This window comes from Mustela lutreola, chromosome 1, assembly GCF_030435805.1.
Source record: "Mustela lutreola isolate mMusLut2 chromosome 1, mMusLut2.pri, whole genome shotgun sequence".
Classification (NCBI taxonomy): domain Eukaryota; kingdom Metazoa; phylum Chordata; class Mammalia; order Carnivora; family Mustelidae; genus Mustela; species Mustela lutreola.
The window spans coordinates 85,448,080-85,462,895 of NC_081290.1; the positions used below are offsets into that span (position 1 = coordinate 85,448,080).

General features: G+C 33.2%; 1 protein-coding gene across 2 annotated transcripts in view; it reads right to left on the reverse strand.

Moving 5' to 3' along the window:
- FAT4 (FAT atypical cadherin 4) overlaps window positions 1–14,816 on the reverse strand; it is a 180,332-nt gene that overhangs the window by 83,814 nt on the left and 81,702 nt on the right. For both annotated transcript variants that reach the window (XM_059168924.1, XM_059168929.1), the window contains 2 exons: window positions 4,405–4,666; window positions 2,525–2,875 (listed from right to left, as the gene is read on the reverse strand). In XM_059168924.1, the coding sequence (XP_059024907.1) occupies window positions 2,525–2,875; window positions 4,405–4,666 (613 nt within the window). The remainder of the gene's footprint in view (window positions 1–2,524; window positions 2,876–4,404; window positions 4,667–14,816) is intronic.

Genomic DNA, 14,816 nt, shown 5'->3' on the forward strand with positions numbered 1-14,816 from the left:
ACATAACTATAGGTATATAGTTTTGTTATGAAATGTGTGTATTTATTCACAGTCTGTAAACATTGTCTAATTATGCTACTATGAGCTAGCATTTGTCAACTTATCACACAGCTGTAACCCAGGGAATTGCTTCAGACAGCATTCATCTTTATGAAGCAGTTCTACCAAGGTCATCAAGTCATTGGAATATGAAACTCCTTTCATTTGAATGACCTGCAATTGTACCAAGCATGGACAGGTGTATTTATTCAGCATCATTACCATTGCATTATTCTCAGAACATCTATGACTCCCCGTATTTGAAGAGTGTACGAATTTATTTCTAGTAAAATGTAATAATTATAAAATCACAATATTTCCATGAAGTTCAGTTTATAGTAGTTTGCCTCACTATAATATTTTTTATACTTTGTACAGGAAAGCCTTGGGATTAATACATACACTATTTGTCTTGTGAAAATAGTTAAGATATTTGACCTATTCTTATTAAAAGATTCTGTAAGCTCAGGTTTGATGTTGAACACTGAAAGAATCTAAATATAGGGAACAGAAAGTAATAACTTTATTTTTATATAAAATTTCTTCAGATGATAATATTCCCTCAGAAAGAACCTTTTGATCAGAGATTAAGATGAATTTTCTATTTTAAAAAATCGTCTAAATATTACTGTTTATGAAATACTTTGAGAACTATTCAGTGTGACAAACTTGGCAACTTTAAACAAACAAGGTTATCCCTGTACAGTCTTATCATTATCCTTGAAATTCAGAATGAATAGGAACCATGTCCTATATTTTAGGTCAAGGTACAGGAAATTACACTGATAAAAGTATTCAAAACTAAAACAATGGAAAAATGTAGCTTGACACTTTTTACCCAAGACAAACACAATTAAAGGAAAAAAAATGCATGAAAAGTAAGTAGAAGTCAATGGTTAACGCATGTCTGTGTGTAGGTGCTTGTGGAATATTCCAGCAGATTTTCATAAAGAGTTTCTTATTTGCTATTTTTCAGTTCCCAATAATTGAAGGTATGAGGATAAATGAAGTTTGGTCCAGAGGAGCACACGATCCTACAAAACAATTGTGTCTCTCTAATGCAGAATAAATAAATTACAAAGAAACATGGCAGAAATTCTTCACTACAGAAAACTCGGGATGAGTCACAAGGACAAATAAGATATTCATATCCAGGGAGCAGATAAACTAATTAAGGTTGTAATAGAGAATCCAACTCCCAAAATAGAGATTAAGCTCAATTGTATACAAAGTCTAATTGAGCTGGGCTGGGCTGATGTACGTGAAACAGGGTGAGCAATGATCTTGGGCCAAGACTGGTTATACACTAAATGTGCCACAAATTAAGCAACAGTAGTTGCTTATCAGTAGGAGTATCACAGATACTTCTATTTTTTTATATATTCCTGTGACCAGCATTAACTACGTAAACGTAAAAAAGTAAAACTTCAACATGCACTTAATGAATTCGGAAGAAAGTATTTCCAATTCTGTGAATTGAAACATGTGTAAAATACTGTGCTTTTTGCCTCTCAAATCTTTCTCAGGGACACTTGTAGACAATCCTGAAAGGAAACTAAGTATAGAAGAGAATGTTGAGATAGGATGGTATTCCAAAATTACTTTAATCATTCACCCGAGTCAGTAAGAATCAGGAAATTCTAAATTAAGGTTGATAGCCTATGTCACTAGGCATATCCTTGGGCTAGAAACCTATTTCCTCTTTAAAGTTTTGTCACTTGTTTTCTCAAGCGATAGACATTTAACTCTTCCAATAAAAGGGGAAACAAGGTATTAACTTTCCAAACAGTTCAGTTAAAGACTGATAATTTGCACAATGTTATCTCTAGTGCTGTATTATCCAATATGTGTATTTACAAATACATCTCAGAAGAAAGGCCAGGAGAGTTATATTGTATTTTATTTTATTCTATTTTTTGAGTTATATTTTAAAAGAAAGTTTGTCAAATGCTTTTGCAATAAATAAAATCAAACACATATGAAGTCTAGATTTAAGTAAAAATCTCAACTTGATTATATAGCATAAATTAAAGAGATCTGAGACTGTCTTTGAATCAAAGCATGAAAGCTTGTTAGAATATTATTAGAACTTTTCAGTCAGAAATATAAAATTAATAATTCATTCTTATGTATTTTTAAGATGTTTTTCCTTTTGCTTCCAAATTTTATCCTTTTTATGTTAAAATAATATATGTAAACAAATATTTTTATTAATGTGACAAAAAATTAGTAAAGAGCTGTTTTATGACTTCTACCTTATTAAGCTGTGATACTGTAAAAAGGAAGATGAAGTTTATAAAATGATATACAGTGCATGCTGTATAACTATTACAAACATGAATTTAACTGATAAAGCACTTAATTTTAATCCTCTATAGTTAAATCATTACTCTGTCCTTCTTTGCAACAACTGAACACAGTAAATGAATACAACATAAAAAGACATTTTAAATAAATTTGTAAGTGCATAAAATAAAGTACGTACCATCATCTGCATCAGTAACATTAAACACAAAAACAGTAGATCCTAGAGGTAGATTCTCCATTAAGGATGTGCTATATGAGTTTAAGCTGAAAATAGGTGGGTTGTCATTTACATCTAGTACATTAAAATAAACCCTAATGGTAGTAAATTGTCCCCCACCATCTTCAGCTCGAACAGTGAGGATATAATATTGCTGTGCTTCATAATCTAATACTCGAGTCAAATTAAAGACTCCAGTAACTGGATTCAGGAAAAATATGCCATCTTCATCATCTTCATTCACAATATATGTAATTTCTCCATTCACACCAGAGTCATCATCTGTGGCTAAAATAGCTGCTACCAAAGAACCTATCAAAAGATAAATTAATAGTCTAAAATTAATGGGATAAAGGTATCACTAAGAGAATACATACAGACACCAACAAATTTTATTTGTACAATAAAATATTTTAACTAGATAATCACTATGAAAATATAGTGAACACAATATTCTACAGATTTATATATTAACACTGATACCAACCTTCCCAAATATTAACAAAACATACAGCATATTAAATACTCAGTAAGTTTTATGTTGCAGTGGAAATATTCTGGAGAAATAATACTTCTGACACTATTTTCCTGCCTGGCACTGCCAATTCTTGAACATATTGGTGATTGCAGTGAACATATATGGGGACCCATTGCTAGCATCAGGAACTAGGGCTCCCCAGCAATAATGCAGACTTATGCTCAGGGAATATTAGCTCACATGGTCATTGTTATAATTAAGGCAGAAATAAATATGGTGATAATTTCATGAATGACCAGCATAACTCATGTTAAGGAGTGAAGGGAAAACTGCAGTGAGAAGTAGTTTATAAATATTTAATTTCTTTGTCAAATGAGTTTCCGTAACATATGTCTTATTACACAGAATCATTCCAAATGTAATTCGGAATAAAATTTCAATTTTAGATAAGAATTTCCAATAATGGAAATGAAGCATACACACACCAGAAATATGGTATTCGGTACTCAAACTCAACAATCACAACATAGTATGTTCAAAGAGGCAAGCTGACAATTCAGGATTGAGATTCTACTAACACTTACTGAGTACATGCTAATTCCTAAAACCCATGTTAGCTACAGTATATATGATAAATTAACCTTCACCTTAATTCTAACAAGAAGTATTTGTTTCCACTTTACAGAAGGTAAAATGGAAACTAAGAGTGATGCATTAATTTTCTCCAGGCCACACAGGTTCTAAGTATTAGAGCTAGTATTCACAGATTTTCATGTGCTTTTCTTTCTGCTTTGTCTACATAGCACTATAATCACATCAAACATTTTTATAATATCCATTTACTTTTAACTTTTGTAACCAATTAAAATATGTTAAAAATAGAGATGGAGTCATGTCTTTCAAATGCAATTCTGAAGCACATTGATTCAGAATAGATGCAGAGGTAGCAAAGTACAACATTTTATATGACCAGTTTTTTTAGAAGTCAGCATTTAGAAATTATATTAATACATAAAATGTTTAAATGGGCTGCAAAATATCACAGAGTATAAAGTGGAAAAACAGTATCAAAAACTCTTGTTGCCATAAAAATTAACAATTCATCCCCAATACTTTCAGAAACAGAAATATTTGTAATTGGTAATCAGATGAATTGCTAAATTCATTTGCTATCAGAATTCATTTGGGAACTGTATCTAAGAAGGTTAATTAGTAGACTAAAATACCTAGCACATATATTTTTATACCTAGTAGCATATGTTCTATGTAAAACTAGTCGCTAATTAAGAGCAGCCAAAACATAGTCCGTAATTGTAGTCAAAAGTGAGCTTTGTGAAATATACCTAAGGATGTGTCCACTTACCTGGGGTTGTATCTTCAGGGATGTCAAAAGAGTACACAGGTCTGGAGAACTTGGGTGTGTGGTCATTCACATCACTGATGGTGATATTAATTCTCATATCAGAGGACTGAAGACCATCATCTGCCCGAACCAGCAAAGAATATTTGGAACGGCGTTCCCTGTCCAACCGCTTGGTCGCTATCAGATCTCCAGATTCAGGGTCAATGCGGAAACTGTCATCAGCTCCACTAATGATAGTGTAGGTGACCAGAGCATTTGCACCCTGAGAAAAAGACCCATATCTGAATTGTTAGAAGTAGAACAGTTAAGGGCACCATTCCTTATGCTGAGAATGTATTTGACAAAGTGAGCCTTTTGGCTTTACTTTATAAGATATTAAAATATTTCACAAGATAGCAGACCAAAGTAGTTTATCACATAATCTTTCACCACTCATCCATTAAATAAGACAGAAAATCTCAGCTGTCAGTATTAGCTATATCTATCTTTTAACTCATAAAATGTACATGTAGAAAGGAGTCAAGTTGTCACTAAAGAAAATACAAGTAGCACTACTACTATTAACCACATAACCAGATTTGCTGAAGGGGTGGCTCTGTGCCAGGCACTGTGACAGCACTACGTATGCATCCTCTCACTTTAATTCACAACTTCATGAGGTGCCATTTCACAAATGAAGACACTGGGTTCCAAGATGCTAGTTAACTCACACACGGTCACACGGCAAGTGTTACAGTGGATTGCAAACCCATGTCTGACTGACTGAGTTTGTGGTCCTTCTGATTCAGCATGAGAAGGTAATTAAATGAGGCCTGTGCTAAAGGGAGAAACTTGCATTGTTTTGAGTTGATTTCTTTAGGGCAGGTAATACAGGAGAGTATATATGGAGCTGAATTGGGGTTTGTAGATTTTTTTTTTTTTAAGGGAAGACGAAGGAAACATTTCAGTTTAAGCAAAAATGCAGAGGGAAGGAGAATGTCTGGCTTACTCACTGTTAAACATTTAGAGTGGGGAGTTTAAATGAAGAATAGAAGAAGGTCAAACTAAAATTTTAGGTTACGGGTATATTTTTAAGAATCTCAACTGCAACACAAACTGCCTTGAATTTTATGGCCAAGAAAATACCAATCATTTCTTAATTGGAAGTAATTTCTCAAAGCTCTTGATAACGTAGAAAGAACTAGAGTGGGGGCAGGCCAGAGAAGGGAGAGAGTGAGCAGAGTTTGGCCCCAAGAGGCTGGGGCTTCAGTTCCTCAAGGTGAAACTTTCTACAATCTATATTCTTGGCAGGTTCCAAGTCCATGTTCTATAAAATGAAAGCAGGAGTGATTTCTTATGCTCTTGTAGCTCTTTGAGCTTTGGTCCTCACAACTTCGAAATCTAAACTAGAAAGTTAGCAGAGGACAGAGAAAGGTTGAGAAAAACAAAACATTCTTTAAGTTTTTACTAAGTGCCCAACACTATCTAAGCACATCACTTCATGGGCACTAACTGAGGTTAAAGGTAAGGTTTCAAGAAAGAGAGATCTTAGCAAAGTCAAAGAAAGAACAAAAGAAAGAAAGAAAGAAAGAAAGAAAGAAAGAAAGAAAGATCTATAAGAATTAAAAGTAAAGAACCCATCTGGATTTGATGATAGAGAATTTTAACCTCATAGTATTTAAAAATATATTTTATCTATTTTTTATTTTAAAATACATTTGCTAATGTGGTATTTTAAAATATATGACTCTTAATATTAAATATATTTAAACTTGACAGTCCAGTGTTGAAATTACAAGCATTTTGATTTATATATTTTTAAATTATGTATATTATAATTAAAATACTGAGTTAAATATTATACACTGCACTGGTTGAAATCTGATACTTTTGGGGTTGAATCTCTGCTCCACCACTTGTTAATCGTGTGTCATTGGGCCTTATACTTAGCCTCTATGAGCTGATGTTTCTTTATCGGGGCAATCCGGACAATAACATTACCTGCCACATAGAGTTGTTGTGAAGATTAAATGAGTTCGTACACATAAAAAACCTAGAATGATCCTTCAGAAAGCATATGACAATGTTAGCTGCTATTTTTATTCTGGTTTTAATGTAATGGGTTAAGTGCATTTGATGATAGATACCTATAAATGAATACTTTAAAGCAGAATACAACTGAGTTGGTATATATCTCAGGAAAAACAGGTTTTCTGATTTCCTATTGTATGTAATTGTTGCATTTTGGCACTGGGGTATAATAGTGTTGGAATAATAGTGTTAGTGTTGGAATCATTGACCTCCAAAAATTACTTTTTGATTTAAATATACTTACATAAAATAAGTATGCCTTTTATGACTAGAAATTTATATATCAAAATATCCAAGCTAAGATCTCTCAAGAAAGATATTGGGGAAGAACATAAATTTAGGATGTGTAGGACCACCTAAGACTAGCATGCCAGGAGATTATGGCACCATGGTTTCCATACTTTTCCTTCATAGATTAGGCATGTTTTATCCTTCATGGTCAAACACATAAGGGTATGATTGCTAACAGACAAAGACAAAAGCACTCTTTCAAAATGTATGCTTAGTGGCATTTGCTATATTTTTGTACTGCATTCTCTGAGCCAATCTTATAATTTAGTAAAGTGAATGCCTCAAAGCACCTTTTAATTTAGTAAGGGAATAGCTGAGTTTAACACAATACCACATGTACCTTGTATATTCAGGTATACATGGAGTAGCTAACATATTTACTGTAATGGTATAGTTTAACAAAAACATTCAATAAGAATTTTAGACTCCTAATCTGACCACATTCTGTACTATTTATTCTGTTTCACTAAGCATTCCATTATTCTAGTAAAGCAGTCCAGGTATGAAAACAGCTACATTCAATTTTGACCTATTAAAGTGGCAAGTATTTGGAAATTAGGGGAAGGGAAAGAAGCAAAAACAAATTTAAAGCTATTATACAAATAGTTTGAAAATTTAGAGATGTCCTGTCTACAAAATAACTGTCATAATTAATGCTCCTAAAGTTATGATAATTCTTCTGAATAGAAGCAAAGGCATCAAATTATGTTGATAAAACAATCTTTTTATATTCAAAATCAGCTGATGCAGTGAATTAAAGTTCTAGTGAATGTCTGAAAATGTCTGGCCAAGAGTAATGATTTAATTAGGTCTTTTGAAAAGTCTATTTATTTAATATCCAAAATATGCAGTATCAGCAATACCACAAGAAACAAATATCGTATTTCAGCTGCAGTGTGGTGGAAATAATGCTGGTTAAAAATATTCTACTCTCCTGAGGAACCACAGAGACAAAAGCACGTGGAAGGAATTCTAAAAGTAAATAGCTATAAATTGCAAATGCGTTTTATAACCTTAAGTAGTATTTTCAAAAACAAGTATGGTACCATGAAACAAAGCTTGAGTATCCTGGCCCATTACAAGCATAATAATTCTGTTTATAAAAGGAAACAAGAGACTGACAAAGTCATGTGCTTCTGAAAGATGTGTCCCTTGATCCAGCATATGTTTCAAATGATATTTAAATTAAGTTCAACATGTACATGTTGCTTCCTAAAACTGATTCCTTTACCAAGGCATTATTCTCCAGTGCCTTACTAGAATTTCTCTAACATACTAATATTTTTATGTTTGATTTAGTAATTGAGAAAAAGAGTATAAATAATAAAGAATGTATGGATGCATAATTTACTAATAACTACAATTTATTAGTGTTTTAAATAATTCTATTAATTTTTTAAAACCAGTCCACCGGATAGTCGTGGAAAAATTTAATGCTGCCTGCAAAGTAAAAAAAAACACTTGCATTCAATATTGAGTCTTATTCAAATTAGACGAAGAAAAAAAAAAGCCATGACTTACTTAGTAAGAGAGAAAACATTTCAAATTTATGCATATATGTATGTACAAATATATATATGTATATATATATAGACACACACATATACATACATATATGTATGTACAAATATATATGTGTGTGTCTATATATATTTGTTGTTTTTCTAAATTCAAATAAGAGGGGCACTTGGATGGCTCAGTCCATTAAACATCTGCCTCTTGACTTCAGTTCAGGTAATGATCTCAGGGTCGTGAGATCAAGTCCCACATTGACTCTGGCCTGGGTATGCAGCCGGCTTGAGATTCTCTCCTTCTCCTTCTTCCCCTCCCCCATTCCTCTTTCTTAAAAAAAAAAAAAAAAAAAAAAAATCAACTAAAAGGTAAAAAGCTGAAGACAGAGTAGAAAATAAGATGAAGGTTTATCTAAAAGCATTAATACTAATTCATTGTAAGCTACTCAAAAAAGGAAACAGCTAATGATTCTGAATGCCATAGAAAGCTGAGGTATGCATTCCATTGGGCATAGGGCCAAAGAAATGTTGATTCCTCACGTCCTGAGTTGAAATAGTGATAATTTAAGAGCAACTAAAATTTTTAAGAGAAAGTGTATTCAAGAAGGACAGCAACTTCACGAGCTTAATTTTAAAAAAATAATAATTCAAAAGCAGTTTTACAAAAATGTCCTCCTTTCAGTGATTTTTATGCCTTCGGGCAGTCACACTTTGTACAAATTGTCAGCATCCCTACCTCCACCTGAATTTCAAACAACCCTTCCTCCATTTCCCTGGTCTATTTCTTCTGCACAACCTTACACTTTCCTTTCCCTTTAACTCCACACCTCGTCTCATACCAAATGCTCTTCTTGCATATCCTATATATCACCATCTTATATTTCAGTAGTTTTTTATATCAGGAAGTCTAAGTGATAACACCTGTGTGGTTACTTAGACTTACTTTAAAACTTATAAAATGAAGCTCAATAGAAATAAAACAAAGTGCACTAAAACAATGTTGATATACATACTTAGACACATAAGGATCTTTCCAGCCTTCCTCAGATCTCATTGTAAAGATAAATGTATCTCACAAGATAAACTGGGAGGCAATGCAATTATGTGCACACATACCAACACACACAAAAAAGTAGAGAAACATAAACATGCAGGCAGCACTGTATTTGTAGTAACCCTTACTTGCATTGACTTAAAAAAAATCGAGAGGGATATAAAATTCTAATAGTATCAACATCATAGTATTGGCATCTCTTTCAAATATCAGTTCTGAAAAGAAGAGTATATTCCATCAGAATATATATTTAGTATAATTAAGATGATTATTGCTTCACTCTGAATAAACCACTTAAAAAGGAGGTTTATTTGTCCTATTCCTACAGCAAGTATAACCAATGAGTCACTACAGTTAAAATTCTTTAATGTGAATTGTCTTATATCAATTGAATAGGTGCTTTTTTTCCCCTTTCTTTTTTTTTTTACTGTTTTTCTTTTTTTTTTTTTTTTAGATTTTTATTTATTTATTTATTTGATAGACAGAGAGAGATCACAAGTAGGCAGAGAGGGAGAGAGGGGGGAAGCAGGCTCTCCGCTGAGCAGAGAGCCCGATGTGGGGCACGATCCCAGGATCCCGAGATCATGACCTGAGCCGAAGGCAGAGGCTTAAACCACTGAGCCACCCAGGCGCCCCTGTTTTTCTTTTTTTAATTTTTTTTTTTCTTTTCACTTTTTGTTTCATTTTGTTTTTTGTTTTTTTCTTTTTTGGTTTTTATTTAAATTCCAGTTAGTTAACATACAGTGTAATATTACTTTCAGGTGTACAATTTAGTGATTCAGCACTTCTATACAGTGCCCAGTGCTCATCACAAGTGTGCTCCTTAATCCCCATTACCCTATCTTACTTATTTAACATACTTATTAACATAACATACATATTTATTTTATTATACTTTATTACTATACTTATACATACTTAACATAACATACATATTAACATAACATAAAATAAATACTTATTTTATTTATTTAACATCCCACTTACTCCCTCCTCTCTGGTAACCCTCAGTTTGTTCTCTAAAGGTAAGGGTTGTTTTTTGGTTTTCCTTTCTCTCTTTCCTTTATGACCATTTGTTTTGTTTCTTCCATTCCACATATGAGTGAAATCAAAGTATTTGTCTTTCTCTGAATGACTTATTTTGCTTAGCATAATATTCTCTATCTCTATCCATGTCATTACAAATGGCAAGACTTCATTTTTTATGGCTGAGTAATATTCTATTTCTATTTTTATATATATGCATATATAAAATAGAGTAATAATATTCTATTATACACATAATATCTATTATACTACATAATATAGTAATATTCTACTATATATGTATGTACAGAAATACATATATATCCATATATATACACACGTATATATATTCTTTTTTTTTTAGATTTTATTTTTATTTGTCAGAGAGAGAGAGAGGGAGAGAGAGCGAGCACAGGCAGACAGAACAGTAGGCAGAGACAGAGGGAGAAGCAGGCTCCCTGCCGAGCAAGGAGCCCGATGTGGGACTTGATCCCAGGACGCTGGGATCATGACCTGAGCCGAAGGCGGCTGTTTAACCAACTGAGACACCCAGGCGTCCCCATATATATATTCTTATATAGAATAAGCCACAACTGCTTTATGCATTCATCATATATATATGAAATATGTAAATATTTCATATATATGAAATATGTATATATTTCATATATATGTATGTAGGTATAATATATATTATAAATATATTTATAATACTGTATATCATATTATACATGATATAATAAATATAGTATGTAATATAAATATAATATATTCTACACATATACATATTTCATATATTCATGTATCATATATATAAATATATATATATATTTTTTTCATCTGTCAATGGATATTCATCAGTCAATGGATATTTGAGCTCTTTCCATAGTTTGGCTATTGTTGATAATGTTGCTATAAACATTGGGATGCATGTTTCCCTTCAGAACAGTATTTTTGTATTCTTTTGGTAAATTCCTAGTAGAGCATTCTCAATTGTTAAAAAGGAGATTGGCCCAAAATGGAGTCCCTTGTGCTAAGCCCCATGTCAACAAAACAAGATTTAAAACCTAATTTAATTACAGCTTGAACTCTGAGGAATGTAACTTTTAACCAGTCAACATAGAATTATTTGGTCAATATTAGTGAGATAATCTACTCAATAGACCCTTTCTGTTCACCCTAACAAGGTGACCTTATCTAAAAAATATATTTTGCTAATAATTTCACTTCTCTACTCACTTTTGCTTTAAAAACCTTTCTTTTCTAGAGAGTGGCAGAGCTCCTTTCTGTTGCTAGATGGGATGCTACCTGATTCATGAATTGTTGAATAAAGCCAATTTGTTAATTTACTCAGTTGAAATTGTGTTGTTTAACAGACTTGGTGGCAATGGCAAGACTAAAAAAAGACCTCTTATAGCTTCAGGGACAAGAAACACTAGTGCAGGACCCTAGGAACTCCTCTGAGTTCAGTCTTTCTAGCTGTTTCTGAGGATGCTGGGTAAGTTACTCTTGGTTTGAGCACGGCTCTCTTTGTGTTGAGCTCCCAACCTAATTGCTTTTCCACTGTAAGACTTCCTGAGTCAGCTTGAGCTAGGCAGAGGCTTCCATCCAGAACCTCAGTCCCTAGATCTTGGTTTAGTCTTCAATCCCCCAGTAGACTAGAATCCCTTACCTCACTCACAATCTGCAGTGCCCAATTACTGGAGTTATGGTGGTGCACACAGCCCTCTCTTGGCCAGTCTGCAATAAGATCTTCTGGTTGATGCTGGCATGTTAAGAGGCACAGTCTTGTTTTATGTAGATAAAGACTATTGCTAACAGAAATCTCGGGCCCAAAAAGCTGCACAAATTGGTGGGCATTCGTCAAACACTTAAAAGCTGTTGTGATGCTTACCACCTAAATCAAAGACCCTTGTAATAGAATAAATTGGTCATGGTATGAGTGAAACTAACAGTAGGTCACCTGCCAATCTCAAGCAAATTTCAATGCAGTGAGGTAGCCTGTGATACACTGTCCAGTCATCAACCCAGATGCATATCCCTTCTAGGTATCAGTTTGGTTCTAAAAGACCCAAAGCCTTAGCTGAAAAAGGTAATTTTAATAAAAATGGGTTGCTTAAAATATAAAGAATTTCTGCTACCTTCCTACATACCTGGTTTTTAATGTCTAAGAATTGTAGTCCTGGAAGAAATAAATATTTACAAAAATAGAAAATCTTCCTAAGCTTGTTTTGTGTCCTGAGAACTTGGTTTGGTAACAGTCAGCTTGTGGGCCCCAAAATATGGCTAAGCATAAGTGAGTCACATTCAATTAGCAGCTAGTTATGGCTGGACAGAAAAGTGGGTTAAACCTCATTTGTGGCTAGGGTTCTCCCAAACTGCTGCTAGCCTTCAAAGTAATTATAACCTAGAATTGCAGTGGCCATTATGAGGCATGTTCCAATAAGGTAAGATGATGTAAGAAGTCCTTTAAAAGCAAGGACTCTCAAATCAAAGAAACAGAATGGAATACCTATTTTAACTGGCATACAAAAAAACCTCTGAAAGTCTTCAAAATTCCAAAATACCTTCAATAAAAGATGTGTTCAAAAAGCTACTGAAAAACTCAAGTTTAAAAGGCACTTAAAAACTAACAAGCAAACAAAAATATAAAGCTGATGTAAATCTTACTGCTTCCTTCTATCCTCTATTTGAGTACTCTAGTAATCCTCTGTCTGAATTCCCTTTATATGACTGTAAGCAAAAATTCTGCCAAGTTAATGGCCTTACAGACACTACACGTCGACTCTTGAAGAAGGGCTCGTTGCTGTTGGGGATCTCCCAAAATTGATGGGACTCTAAGGGATTTTCTGGTAAACTGCTGTTATGCTCAAACAACCAAGGGGAAACTAAAGTTAAAAATAATGAAAAACCTAGCCAAATTCTGGTAAATACCAGAGGTACAGATGGGATCCTGAAAAAACTGGTGGAAGCTAGCTAAGAATGAGGATTCTTGCCAGAGTCAGCTCTCCTAGATCTCTGCCTGTAGTGTCCAGTAGAAGGAGGTAAACAAAATATCTTATGCATCCTCTTTGGGGACACCTCTTCAGTCCAAGGGATTATTCAATACTGCCAGAAATATTTACTATTTTTCCCAGCTAAAACTACAAAGTAGCTCTGTGGTCAGAAATTGGCTAAATTGCAGAGCGTAGAAGTTTTTTGTTTTTTTTTGTTTGTTTGTTTTTTGTTTTTTGTTTTTTAAGCTGTCTAACCTAAGCTAAAATAAAACTATAACTCCAGAAGGAAAGAAAAACATTCGAAAGCCCTTGTAAAAGGATTTATGGGTGAATCAACCTATGATGTCATTTAAGTTGCAACCCAATTCTTTGAGGAATTGAGAGCAACTGTCTTTGTCTTACAAATCTTTGCAAAACTAAAACTCCAGCTCTAGAACAGTTGAAAGTTCATCTACTCTTTTTTACCCAAGCATCCCAAAGCATCCAAGATCCCCAAGTATCTCCTTTTTATCTTAAAAAGCTTATAACTTGTATTCTTCACTGTGCCTTTGAGATGTAAATGTTAATGTATGAACTTTGGGAAGGTAATCCTTATCAGAAAAAAAAAAAAATGAGTGGAAGAAGGTCATTTAGAATTTGCACTAGTGGGAAATCTTGAGTATACAGAAGGTATAATGTCCCTCTTCTTTTTAAGATTTCTTCCTTTCTTTTAGAGAGGGAGGCAGAGGAGAAAGTCTGGGAGAGGAAGAGGGAAAGAATCTCAAGCAGACTCTACACGGAACATGAGGCCTGACACAGGGCTCAATCTTACAACCCTGAGATCATGACCTGAACTAAAACCAAGAGTCGGTTTCTAAACCAACTGAGCCACCCAGGTGTCTCCATGTCTCTCTTTCTAAATATTTCTGTAAGCGCGGTGTGTGTGTGTGTGTGTGTGTATGTCTATGTCTGTGTCGATGTATATATACAGATATACACATATTTATGTAAGAGTATTTATATATGTATATATATCTATGTGTTATATATATGTTATATGTTTATATATATTATATATATTATGTACAACATAGTTTATATATATAATGTATGTTATATATAAAATATATTGTATATAATATATATTTAATAATATATATTAAAATTAATTTTAATAATACCATCTGGCTGTAGAAACTTCTACCACCTTTACCTCCAGATGGTATTACTAAAATTAATTTGTGGAAGAGCAATATTTAATTGGCTTAAAAAATATGAACTTATATAAATTTAATATTCATAAAACTTCTCAAAAATATAATGCAAACTAACCCAAATGCTTTTTGGGTTCATGTAATTTGGGAAAATATTCAATATTAAAGCTGATTCAACTTTTTTGTCCTAATTAAAATATACATGTCGCTAGAGTTTTCAGCATTGACTATAATGCAGTCATACAACTTTTATTTTACCTGGATTTATTAA